The sequence below is a fragment of the Aspergillus campestris genome, assembly GCF_002847485.1.
Source record: "Aspergillus campestris IBT 28561 chromosome Unknown P168scaffold_1, whole genome shotgun sequence".
Classification (NCBI taxonomy): domain Eukaryota; kingdom Fungi; phylum Ascomycota; class Eurotiomycetes; order Eurotiales; family Aspergillaceae; genus Aspergillus; species Aspergillus campestris.
This window is the reverse complement of record NW_020194336.1, coordinates 465977-478517: the sequence shown is the minus strand read 5'-3', so window position 1 is coordinate 478517 and position 12541 is coordinate 465977. Positions and strand designations below refer to the sequence as shown.

Here is a 12541-nt window from a genome sequence, read left to right as displayed (position 1 = left end):
CAGACCCTCCACAATACATTCCATCTGGTCCATTCTCCAGCACACACCACCCCATGTCAGGTCTACTACAGACGAATGACCACGGGATAGGTCAGACAAAAGGATCTCAGCATTCCAGCCTGGGCCAGATCTCCCGCAAGGGGCATCGACAGAAAAAACGTTATCGCCGATCGCAGCGTGTTTGGCAGGAATGTCCCAAGACCGGCTGGTATGTTCTAGACTGGCGGCCATTACGACCTGACTCAACTTACGTCACGAACAGTGGTGTTCTAGATAGAGGGGGGAAAGTGGAGGCAGTGTGTACCAGGCTCCTTTTGTCTTGCCTGCGTATTTCAATAGAATGTGGTACGCGCTGCATTCGATTGGGAAACTAGTTATGTACGTCTGCTTAAACTGTGAGACAAAAGGGCCATATCGAGTTGGACACAATATAGATTCTAGTCTCTAATCGAGTACTTTTTTGTTTTTTCCCCTCTACCTTCGTCTTTTGGATGATCCTAATTTTCTCGACATGATATCATCCTATCTCAGTGCCCTTGTTCCATTTTTTGCAACCCCTCTCCATAACACATAGCAAGAAATAGAAAACATCCTACCAATTAGTCATAGTATGTACCTATATACCTCAGTAGCAATGCAAGCACCCGCCTCTCACGAACGCGGCCTGGACCCTGTATAGGTTTATACGAACCTGCCTCCTCCTCGGAGAGACATGACAGTAGTATAATCCCCTCTGCGTACCTAGTAGCTACCTCCTTAGTCTAGACAGTCATACAGCCAGCTCACTCGTGTCCTCCATTGGTGTAGAGTGTACTCCGTATGGGTTCTGCAATGTAACATCCACATAGCTACGCCATACCTACCTAGTAGCTACCTCCGATGTTATTCCCTACCTTACGCTCACTCAATTAATCAATGCTTCGTGCAGCCATAATTCATTCATTCATTCATTGAACATTAAAGACTTCAACCAAGATAAGCCATCCCCATCCCCCATCAACCCAACACATCCCCCACCCATCCACCCACACATCCAAAACAAATAAACAGCTAAATAAATTAAATAAAACAAATCACACCCTCCTCGCCAACCCCCTCGAGCTCCTCGCCAACTCAATGCAAAACTCCCCCCACTCGCTCCCCCCACTCGTAGGCAGCACCTCCTCCGCAATCGCCTCCTCCAAACGCTCGCCGTACCGTTTCCGGAACTCCGCCTTGACGAGCTCCAGATGTCGCGGCTCCCAGTGGTATCGCACCAGTCGCGAGATGAGCAGCTCTGATCGCTCTTTGCCGCTGCGTGATTCTCGTAGGGCTTGGTGGAGGAGGAGCGCGTCGCGCATGGGTCGGTTGATGACGCCGTTGAGGATGTGGGCTAGGGTTTCGCCCTGTAGTGGTTCTCGGGTGTTAGTCAATGCGGAGGAGGAATGCGATAGGGAAGATACTAAGAAAGACGTACCACCAGGTTTTGCGACTTGGCGATCATGGCGCGCGCAAAGTTCCGCTCGTAGATTTTCTCATAGGTGCGGAGCACCTCGCGCAGGTGGGCGTCGCTGGAAGGCACGATAATGTTGATCATGTCTGTTTCGCCGCCGTGGCGCGACATCAGCGCGCGGTGCAGGTCGTGGACGTCGCGCTGGACCATGTCGAGGTTGATGGGGTCGCGCTCGCTCTGGCGCTTCGCCTCGAGCGCCAGCAGCACCGCGAGGCGGAACTTGTCTGCCTTGAGTTCTGCCTTCATGCACTTCTCCAGGCTGTTCATGTACCGTGTGTCGCGGAAGCACTCCTTGATCGCGGTGATCTCGCTGTTGCTCCGCCCGAACAGGGACTCGATCAGCAGCTCGCGCCGCGACGTGCTGGACTGGTAGTAGCAGTTGGCCCAGAAGGCTTCTGATTCCCATGGCCCTAGCGCGGTCGCGTAGCATACCTTGCTGAAGGCGTTGTGGCCTAGCTTCGTCCGGAGATGCTTGGCGATGTTGACGCCTTTCCCGTGCAGCTTGACGTAGTTTTTGTACTCCTTGCGGAGGTCGAGCATTTCGTCGCCGGTCAGCTGGGGCAGGACACGGATGAGGGCCTTGGGGTCCGTCCGCCCGGACAGGGCTTCCTGCATGGCGGCCGCGTCTGCGCTGGCGTCGTAGAAGGATACGCGTTTGCGCGCGCTGCTGGGAGAGATCAGCACAAGCGATTCCGCGAGATGGCCGTTGGATGAGTGCCGCTCGTGCCGGACGCGGCTGCTGTCCCGCTTGGATCGGGAGCTCTTGGGCTCCTTAAGGCCCTTGCTGTCTTTGTCTTTGGTATCCTTGGATTTCTTCCGCCCGTGCATTTTGCGTGCGTCGGCATCCGCGTCCGAGGGCCCGTCCAGCGGCTCGAGATCCGAGACCTCTTCGTCGAATGTGCCCGGCATGACGATTGGGGACGGCATCGGTGAGATGCTCTGGTACGTGCCCTTGTAGGGTTCCAGCATGGGACTGGCCGGTCGCAAGTTCGGATCCGCGGTTGCGACCGACAGCTTACTGCCAGACGAGAAGGAGGCGCTGGCGGGACGTCCGCCGGGCGCGATCTCCATAAACTGCGGTTTGCTCTCTGCACGGCCCATCGGTGCGGCGGAAAACTGCGGATTCGCCGAATACCGGACGCCCTGATACTTTGGGTCCGCCGACTGGAGATTCGTGAATTGTGGCGCGGTTGTAGTAGGCACATTAGACGAGCTTTTCGAGGCGTACTTGACATTCGGGTCGATATTGGCATACTGGAACTGGGGAGGCTCGGCGTATTGAACCGTCGCACTGCCGGATGGGTGGCGCTGGTGGGTCGGCGCGGTGACCGGTGGTACGTGGGCATTGCTGGTTGCCCACGACGCATATTGGTGCACTTCCGGGTTGGCATACTGCGGTGTTGGAAACGCGCGCGCCGCCGGCACTTGGGGGTAGTTGGTAGTCGCGGGCGGGAATGCTCCCGGCATGGCCTGCCCCTCCCCCTGCGTAGACGGGGGCACGAAGCCCGGGCGCTCGCAGTCGGGGATCGGCGCCCAGTTTGATGGCACGCCTGCTGTCGCGGGAGCGCCAGTATACCCCGGCGCCGCGCTCACGGTGCTCTGCCCGTGGAGATACTGCGACGGGTCCATGGCGTATTTGAACGGGTCGGGTCTCCCGTAGCTGGGGTGAGCACCGGGAGCTTCAGCCGGACGAGGATCGCCGGCGCGCGATGGGGTCTGTTTGTAGAAATCCTCCACATTGAGGGCACCCGACATCATCGCGGGATTCACTCGAGACGACGATGATCGAGGCGAGCGCCCGGACCCATAGAACCCACGCTCTGTTGCGCCGGGCATGTCCCCATAGGCCAGCGCCTCATCCTCGGAGTCCAAAAGATCATCGTCCGATTCCACATCGTATCGAGCCGGTTGACGGGCGGGAGACTTCGCATAGGTCCTGCTGCTGCGTTTGCCCGACTTTCCCTCGCCCGTATCCGACAAATAGACCTTATCGCGACTGCTGCGTTCAGGACGCAGCAGATATTCCGATCGGTCTTCGTGATCTGAGTCCGAACCATGTCGGTTGTAACGGGAGCTGGTTCGATAACCTGCGCTGGGGCTGGCCCCTCTCATCCGGGAGCTGTGGTAACCGTCATCATCGAGCGGATCGGAGGTGAGGTACTGGGAGCTTGTGCGTGGATTCGCGGACGGTTGGCGGGTATCGCGAGATCGGGAATGATCGCGGATCCGCCCGCCGGGAGATTTGGAACGCCCACGCGACCGTGGGTCGCCAACCTGGAGTGACATGGTCCGGGCACGGGGGAACCACAGCGAGTGCGATCAGATAGATAGCTTGCAATGACCAGTGACGGTCGCGTCGAACTCTGGATAGTATGGGATTAGCGGAGAGTGGTGTAGATCCAGTGCGATGGATAGTATAGTCGCAAAATCGAGATTTGAATCCCCAAAAATTCCAGAGTAGATATGAAAGAAGGAAAAGAAAAGAAAATAAGTCAAAAGATGGAGGAAGAAGAAGGAAGGAGAGAAAGATAAACAAAGTAACGATGGAGGGGAAGAAGACGAGCGCTTCGGCGAGTCCGTGACTGCGGCTCGAAGATCGTCAGCTGGCGCGAACAGTAACCAGTCCAGCATCCCAGGGTAATCTTCAGTCATCCTTCATCTGGAGGATTACTTGCGTTCCATCCTTCTTCTTATTCTTTTCTCTGGGTTTTTCCATCAGTAATCAGGAAGACACAGACACAGCCCAAACGCCCCCCCCCCCCCCCCCCCCCAATCCCCTCCAAACCCGGCGTCGCACAGCATCAAACTTCCTCCCCCTCACAGCCAAACCAGCAGCCATGAAGGAGCCGCAACAGAAAACCAAAATAAAACAAAATGAAACGAAGATTCCCCACCCAAGTCAGCCTCGCGAATGATGGCGCAACCAGTCTCGTATCGCTCCCCATCTAAACATGCCTTTACCAAGCAAGCCTGCCCCTCATCTGCACCACAACAGCCAATCCGACATGAGACTCCATGTCCGACCCCATCCGCCGCCTCTTTCAGCCCTAGTATTTGCTGAACAGGTAGGTTCGCCGTTGTCCTTTTTCATGGGTACCTACCTACCTATCCATATGGCATGCACTACGAATCCTTCATTGTGGGACCAATCTGTTGGATGTCGTATTCACCCATTTTCCCCTTTTTATTGCGTTTTTTTCTTTTGTTACCTAGGCAGATCTGCCTGTTGCGAAACGGATGACGACTAGCCAGCCTCCTGCAGAGCACGGACGGATAGTTATCCAGCACTATCCCTTCTCCTAGTGGGGCTCGTGGGGTGTGATCGGGTTACAAAGGGGAAACGAAACCCACCGGGCACTCTATGGATCTCTCTGCAGAAGGATTGGATTGTCGTCATTGGTCTGCGGAATTATCATCCTGGGGTAGTACTGTACCTACCTAGGTTCGGGCCAGGTTGGTATTGACTATTAGTATTAAGACAGGGAAAGATCTCATAATGTGGGGTTGTAAACGGTGGTGGGATTACTACGGTGATATTAGAGCGATCTCATTGATCGGCTTATTGAAATACTGAGTGAGCTACGTCGATAGCACCTCTACAACTATCAAAATGGTCAAAATAGCTCATCTTAAAACTTCAACATCGGCAACTGGTTCGGACACAAATTTAATGAGACCAAGAATACAAGTGGGCGGAAGAAAATGGGGAAATGGCACAATGGGGTCTGGAGAAAGAAAAATAATAGACAGGGTGAAAGTAATGAGAAGAAAGGAAAAAGGTGCCTGATAGATAGTACCCAGGAGCTGGTCAGCCCTGGCCCAATAGTGACACCGAAACATCAAATGATATCATAGTAGGAACACAGTGGTATAAGGAAGGTAAACAAACGGCCACGCAAATCAGAAAAAAAGCAGGAATAAAATAGAAAAAAAGGGGGAGAGAGAATGGGAAGAAGATATGCGGACAAGGCTTTTGAAAGCAGAAATCAGCAGTCCCGTCCGAAGGGAAACGGCGTGATTCTTGGAGGGTAGACACAGATGTGACGGTTCCCCAGGGAGAACGCACCAAACCGCTGGGGATCAATCGAGCAGGACAGCCGTCCCTCCTGTGCCAAATCAAAGTGCTAGGGTCATCATGAGCCGCTCGTCCTTTGGTTCGTCTTCAATTTACCCCCATTTAGAGATGGAGGAAAAACAAGAAAGAAATCGGCACAAGAGGCCCTGCCGTCTTGCTGTGCGCATGGGTGAGGAATACAAGACGCCCAAAGAGTCAACGGTCGAGACACCAATACACGGGATTAAGTCGGAAACCTTCTAGTATGCGTAGTTAGAAGGTCCCATCCGTCCGCTGTACTGCCTTTTTTGCGGAGCCGGAGCTGGCAGATGGGGGTTCAGACGGCTGGTCCGCCATCTCTCGTACCAGATGACACGGCTGGCTTCGCGGAGCTCCGATCGCCAGTCGCTAAACACCGAATCTCGCAGCCTCAGGAAATCGCAGTGCTCGGGATTGTATGGGTCCGCGAAGCCCCAGGGGAATTTGCGGCCAACTGGCCCGTCTCCGGCATTCAAGGAATACGAATCAGGCGAAAGAGTCGAGAATGGCAGACGCTGCGCCGCAGCCTGGGATGCGGATGACTTGCGGCTGCTTGCGCTTCGGCTGGATGGCGACCCGGGGGTAGGGGCGGGCTTGCTTTCCTTGTCGTCCGCATTGTCGGTCGTCTCCCCTTTAGCGTGTCCTTCCTGATCCTCCGTTTCCTCGTCCTCTTCTTCGTCGGCACTCTCGGAAGACGTGTACTCCTCCTGTTCATCCAAAGAGAGCACCTCGAGAGGGTCAATGTTGGCTTCCTTCAGGCTAGCCCAGACGGCCTTTCGCAGGTAGGTCATGTGGGCCTCGGTAATCGTATCGGCTTTGCTGATCACTGGGACGATGGTGGTCTTGCCCAGCATCTTGCGCAAGATTTGAAGATCGAGGCTCTGGTCCAGAATTCCTGTGACCGGCTTGTCGGATGCTTTGGGCGTGCCCCGGGAAGCCCGCTCAGCAGCCGCGATGTTCGCGTCCAACCGCACCGGGTCGAGGATCAGGAAAGTACAGTGGATGTGGGTGTCGCGAGCGCCAGGCGAACGGATCACCTTCATTTCTTCCTTCAGCGTTTCTTCAAACTTGTTTTCCAGGAACGCAGTCACCCCGCTCAGCTGGATGTCCACGAGGTCCCGCTCGAACCCTTCCGAGTCCCACAGCGTCAGCCCCACACGCTCTCCATCGATTTCGGTCTCCAGGTAGTGGTAGACGAAACCCTCGTTCGCCGGGGCATGGCGATCGTAGTATTCCTCCTCGCCAGGGGCGCGCGTAGGGTGCTTGTGAGCTGGCATCTCCAGCGATTTCCGAAGAAAGTTCAAGAACGACGTCTTGCCCGAATTACGTGCTCCAACAACAAGGATGCTAGATAGTTGGAAGAAAGAATCAGTCAGCTTATATCTTCCCACGACGGGGCTTCGACACTCTCTTACTTGTAGGGGGTAGGGTCCTTGCGGCGACGAAGTCTGCGAGGGTTGTTCACCGTGCTCACTGCACTGCTGGCATAGCTGTAGCGGCCGCGATGGGTCATACTCTCCGTGCGGGCGTACGGGTCGTAGTCGTTGTTCACCGGTGTACTCACGGAGCTGCGAGGCGCCAAATGCTGGGATGGATTAGGTTCGCTGACGAGAGTACCAACGGTATCATGACGCTCATCCCCGCCAAAGGTTTCCAGGATCGGGGTGGGCGAGAGATCGGGAAGACGAGGTGCGTGCTTTGGCATCGCTTCGCGCCGACGACGCTCCTCCTCCAATGCCTGGGCTTTGGACATCTTCTTGCTCTTGCCGGATAACGGTTCAGTAGACTTAGCGCGACGGAGAAAGCCGAGGGACGAAGTTCTGCGTTGGTCTTTGGATTGGTTGCTGCTGTTCTCCGTGATGGCAGGAAGACCTTCGGGGGGAGGTTGAGTGTTACTCGGAGTCCGGGGTCTAGATGATGCGGTCGCCATGGTGGCCTGAGCTGTTTTTTTCTGTCCTGTCCTTTTTCTTTTCTTTTCTTATTTCTTTTTCTTGTTTTACCCTGGACTTTCTTCTAGGGTAGCACCTTCCAATCACTCAATTGCCAGTCACAGATGAGGGTCTGTTGCAAATTAAACAAAAGTGGGGACCCCCGATGCACGATTGTCTCAGATATAGATCTCTGACACAACACGAGGTCCTGGAATACCTCCTTGCGTTCTTCAATCCGATTATAACAATCAGGACAATAGATCCAAGATATTCTGTCGAATGGTCCGAAACAATGTCAGTGAGATGACAAGGGAACAATCGCGATGGACAGTATAATTGTCATTTGCATATAAACAGACGGCAATTGAGTCTATCGCGAACGATATATGGTTGGTACTTACAGCGGACTGCTCCCTCCCAGTACACTCGAATAAATATAGCTAATTCTATATGCAGTTCTGAATCAGCTTGGTCCTTCGTGTCCCTCTGCGCGCCTATGGAACTGCGACTGACGGGAGTATCAGATTATATGTCGGCCCGGATTGTAAGACGTCAGACGACGTGGCTTGACAAATCGAGGGGTCGATATGACGTTCTGGCGCAAGCCAAAAAAGTGTCGTACGTCGGAGAGAACTGACTATCACGAGCCCAGCAAGTGTTTGTCAATACCCGTCGCGAGACTTTGCAGGAAGGAAAGAGTCAAAGTGGTAAAATGAGTGAGAAAGAACGAGGTTGCTGCAGCATGCAGTGCAGCAATGGGTCTCCTTTTCTTTTTATTTGTTTATTTGTTTCTTGTTTCTTTTTTCTCCTCTCTTTTTCTCGATGTTTTCTTTGTGCGCCGGCTGCGGCGTAGCCCGGATTAAAATTGCGAAAAATGCCTGCTCACAAGATCCGACTGATGCGGCGTGCGAGATGGAGAAGCAAAAGGGTAAAAAAGGAGACTGGAAGAAACGAAGTTGGGGGAGAAGTGGAAAAAAGGTAATGAAAAAAGTCAAACGAAAGTAAGACGGCGTCGAGACTGATGATGATCGACCAGAAAGACCAGAATCAAGATGCGCCTCTATCCAATTCGCCTGCGTTGATGCGCTTTGCAAAAGCCTGGTTGCGTGTATATCAACCGCAGGTGCCCGTGACCAGTCACGTACTTGAGGGTGTCAGAGCTTGCTGATGTCCCTTTTAATTTCTTTTCTGTTTTTTTAGTAGTAACGGCTGTTCGTCTGCGACGGCGGAGCAGGCTCGAGAACCTTAAGAGCCGGAGAAGATTCAGGGGCAACGCAGAAAGCAGCTAGCAGGGGGGCTCGACCTCCAGACTACGGCTCCCCCACTTTGGAACTACTCTAAGTGTATTAGGCTAGGTTTGACTCAATACCTGCATTCTCGGCTTCTGAGTGGACGGGCTGAGGCCGATTCAGCTTTTCCTTCGCTCATGCACAAGCAGATGCGGCGCGTTGATTTGCTACTTGAGTTTGCGGGTGCGACTTCAAGAGGAGAAGCCGACTTGTCGATGGGTCATTGTTTGAACTGTCCAAGCTATGACTGCATCGACTGATTCCCAGCATGGATGGGCCAGAATGCCTCCTCCCACCTCATTGAATCGTAAGGTCGGAACTAATCAAGGACTGCGGGCGGAAACACAATCTACACATGCCCCAAATTTATTAATTGAATCTGTGCCGCGACTTCAATCTCTCTGCCATCTCTGCATTTCATCAGGCGTGGGCAGAATCAATAAGGGCACTGCGCATAAAACATCCTCGAGGGGAAAAAACAAACCAAAAAAAAAGAGGGTCCGCATCCAAGCAGCTTACAACAGTATCTACTCCGTACTCCGGAGCCAATACCAGTCAATACCAGTCAATACCTATGTTTCTTCCTTCCATCCCGGATCAAGCGGTGATCCGAACTGCATAGTACGGAGTATACATACCACATACAGCACACGTGGGGCTTGTTGTTTTACTCTCCGAATCCCGATTCACTAGATTCATATTGTGCATATGGCATGCATTATCGACGGTCCTAATCGTCATTCTTCGATCATTCCCGCCATTCGACCCACGAGGGGTTCGATTTCAGTACATTCTCTCTAACATGCATCGCTTCCTCTTCGAAGCCTTGGAAAGCATTGTGGTAAGACATTTATGCAGGCGGTAACATAATCCAGGGACCCCGAGGTCGGTTGGTTTCCCCCTTTTCCTCGATAGTGGTATTGATACGGTAACCACATTCCGCTGGTCTTATTGGCGCGCAATCAAAGTGTTCAGTTCTTAGCCGGACAGATTGAACTCGCTTGCATGGTTTGGGATCCATTCATCTTAATCGGTCCGGCCGTTCACTTCCGGTTCGTTGATCCTATTTCGACCCTCGAATCCTGTCAGATGGTTTCTACAATGGGTTCGTTCGAGTTGGGTTGATCTTGGCCATGCTTGTCAGAATGGGTTTCTAAAATAAATCAATCCATGAACAAAGTTAACTCAAAAGAACCTTGGCAAGATGGTTCACACCAACACCTCGTCCCACCAACACAAGAGACCACCTGGCTCTGCTAATATTACCACTGCCCAAAAAGGGTAGTGACCTGATGGGATCCGCTATAACGCTCGTATGTACGGATACGGAGTACTATTTTAGTAGGTAAAATGCCAGACGCAGGTACCCTCGAGCTAAGCCGAAGCCCCCGTTCCTGATCAATGCTTTCCGAGCTCTCCCTCGGGGTGTCGTGAACAGGGCCCATTGTGGCTGTGGGGTGATGAAATTGACAGGATGAACTATTGCCTAGATGAGTGGAGATGGCCTGACTTATGTATGTCCCGGCAGGAAGACCCTGCAGCGACTGAGGTTCACAATTGCCGCAGCATTTCTTCTGGCCCTCGTGGTGCCTGGTTTCAGAGAACGAATGTACTTGTGCCGGATTATACGTGTCGATTTTGCTTTCGATGCTTTTACTCTTGCCCCTTTGGGTGCTGGTTTTTGGCTGTGTAGGTGCCGATCACGCCGGGCTGGCTGTCTGGTCCTAGGAGACGTTGCGCTGAGTTCGTTGGCATAATTGTTAAGCAATGAGTACTCCGTAGCGAGGTTGAACTATCTTTAGACAATGGTTTTTACTTTAATCCGTTTCCCAAATTACAATGCGTATTAGTTGTTTTTGCTGGGCCGCAGATATACCGAGGTCATCGAAAAAAGAGTAGTAGGGCCTCCCGGGTTTCATACAAATATATATCACTCTATACAATCACCCGTACAATGAGGACCATGGTTTTCTACAACATGACGCTATCAACCATTCGTTTGGAGAAAAATTTCCCCACCTAATACTAAAATATCTGTTAAACATGTAGGCATAAAACATTATTCCAAAGTGGGATGTATAAGTACTCTGTTTGTTAGTGTCTGTCTTCACAATACTAGCATAAGGTTCATGGAGCAGGTGAACAGTCAATGGATGGTCCATCTCATAGTCCAACTATGAGACTCTAACCCAATTTTTAGATATACCAAATGTCATTGTATTATAGAATCTATCAACAAAAATACCTTATAGTACTATGAAGTCGATGGGAATACACTCAGATTGTTCTAGTACTACAGGCTGCTTCACCGCCCGCCTTGCCAACCCGGCAGTTTGATTTGGTTGCCCCGTGCGTTCAATCTTTTGTTTACTCGACATCGCATCTTCTATCAACGCGCCAGACCCATCCACTCAGCCTACGTACCGATTCACCGACCTGAATATCCTTTCGGCATACACTACTTGCGCCGAAGCGAACGACCACAAAATAACCCCCAACAAGAACCAGCCTCACAACAAACCAACCCCCGAGAAAGCATGACCGACCCCGCAGACACACTCCAGCAACTCCAGCAATTACAGCAAGAAAATGGTGACCTAGGCACCCATCTCTCCATAGTCCGCGTCAGCGAACCTATCTTCTCCCCAGACGCCGAAAACCCAGGCCCGTCGCCCTCCAAGCGGACCTCAGATGCCTCGACCCTCGATAATCCGTCCCCGGCATCGCTCGAAGCAGATTTAACCCACTACAAGGTGCGGCTTTCTTTTCACATTGCGCTCCAGCCAAGCAACTAACAGGGCTTGAAGGAACTATTCTCGAAACTACGCTTCTCCTACGTCGAACAGGTTACGAAAGAGAAATTCCTCCGCGCGATCGTCGGTGACCCGCCTCTTGTCGTCGGACACAATGAGAATGTGGAGTTGGAGGCACAGTTGGCGGAGGTGAAGGCCGAGCTGCGGGCGCGCAAAGAGGAGGTTCGCGCGATGGTGGCGGAAATGGACAAGACGGGGAGGGATCTTGCGGCTCGTGAGTTTGCATCCCCTATTTAAGTGGCCGCCATGCGTTTGTAGCATGAGCGCTATGTGCGGACGGGACAGACAGAATTAAGGGTATATGGAAGGACGAAAGCTAACATGGAAAAAATACAGGCTATAACAACGTTCAATTGCAGATGACCAAGCTGTCTACCCTCCCCGAGTCGATCGAGAGCCTCGATGCCACGATCGCTGGACTACGTGCGAAACAGATGTCTGATATGGACGGGTCGTCGTCACAGAAGATGTCTCTCCCGGCGACGCTATCGCTACTGTCGGAGAGGGAGGCCGAGCTGGCGGCGCTTAATCGCCAGCTGGCAGCGGTGCAGAATACCCTACCGCGGAAGACGCGGGAGGCGGAGACGATGGAGCGGGAGTTGGCGGTGCTGGAGAAACGGAAGACGGAGGCGATTACGCAGGCCCGGGAGGCTAGACGGAGGAAGGAAGAGGGCGAGAGTGACGGGCTTGAAGAAATGGGGAGGTGGTACAGGAGTGCTGAAGAGGTGTTGAAAAGGCTGGTGGATGTGGAGGGCTAGCCACACCTACTAATTCCCAGGGTGGAATTTACGCGGATGATTTACGACACTAGCTAGGAATTGGCGTTTCGGAGTGGGTTCAGGTTCATGCAAGGTCGATTTTGTATATAGAGCGGGGTGGGGTGGCTACAGGCTACTCCGTACAATATGAAGATCATGGGCATA

The 12541-nt window shown here is 52.8% G+C and overlaps 4 protein-coding genes across 4 annotated transcripts; 2 read left to right on the top strand and 2 right to left on the bottom strand.

Moving 5' to 3' along the window:
* Positions 1 to 1047: 1047 nt before the first annotated feature.
* On the bottom strand, positions 1048 to 4234 carry anxc4 (annexin ANXC4). Its single transcript, XM_024840640.1, has 2 exons — positions 1457 to 4234; positions 1048 to 1385 (listed from the first exon to the last, which is right to left on the bottom strand). Exons 1-2 carry the CDS (start codon positions 3776 to 3778, stop codon positions 1074 to 1076), a joined length of 2634 nt encoding a protein of 877 aa, XP_024696441.1. The 5' UTR covers positions 3779 to 4234; the 3' UTR covers positions 1048 to 1073.
* A 1572-nt stretch (positions 4235 to 5806) lies between these two features.
* Positions 5807 to 7515, bottom strand: aspE (septin; the record flags this gene model as incomplete). The annotated part of the gene is made up of 2 exons (XM_024839722.1): positions 5807 to 6932; positions 7001 to 7515. 2 exons carry the CDS (start codon positions 7513 to 7515, stop codon positions 5807 to 5809), a joined length of 1641 nt encoding a protein of 546 aa, XP_024696440.1.
* Positions 7516 to 8857: 1342 nt separating this feature from the next.
* P168DRAFT_3416 (uncharacterized protein) lies at positions 8858 to 9737 on the top strand. The gene has a single exon (XM_024841802.1). It carries the CDS (start codon positions 9049 to 9051, stop codon positions 9496 to 9498), a length of 450 nt encoding a protein of 149 aa, XP_024696439.1. The 5' UTR covers positions 8858 to 9048; the 3' UTR covers positions 9499 to 9737.
* A 1461-nt stretch (positions 9738 to 11198) lies between these two features.
* P168DRAFT_323067 (uncharacterized protein) lies at positions 11199 to 12494 on the top strand. Its single transcript, XM_024840639.1, has 3 exons — positions 11199 to 11558; positions 11613 to 11832; positions 11955 to 12494. The coding sequence occupies exons 1-3, from the start codon at positions 11343 to 11345 to the stop codon at positions 12374 to 12376; spliced, it is 858 nt and encodes a 285-aa protein (XP_024696438.1). The 5' UTR covers positions 11199 to 11342; the 3' UTR covers positions 12377 to 12494.
* Positions 12495 to 12541: the final 47 nt, after the last annotated feature.

Coding starts and splice junctions, on each gene's coding strand:
- anxc4 (XM_024840640.1), bottom strand. CDS start 3,778: ATGTCACTCCAGGTTGGCGACCCACGGTCGCGTGGGCGTTCCAAATCT. Junction 1,386..1,456: donor CCAAGTCGCAAAACCTGGTG/GTACGTCTTTCT, acceptor GAACCACTACAG/GGCGAAACCCTAGCCCACAT.
- P168DRAFT_3416 (XM_024841802.1), top strand. CDS start 9,049: ATGACTGCATCGACTGATTCCCAGCATGGATGGGCCAGAATGCCTCCT.
- P168DRAFT_323067 (XM_024840639.1), top strand. CDS start 11,343: ATGACCGACCCCGCAGACACACTCCAGCAACTCCAGCAATTACAGCAA. Junction 11,559..11,612: donor CAGATTTAACCCACTACAAG/GTGCGGCTTTCT, acceptor CAGGGCTTGAAG/GAACTATTCTCGAAACTACG. Junction 11,833..11,954: donor GGGGAGGGATCTTGCGGCTC/GTGAGTTTGCAT, acceptor GAAAAAATACAG/GCTATAACAACGTTCAATTG.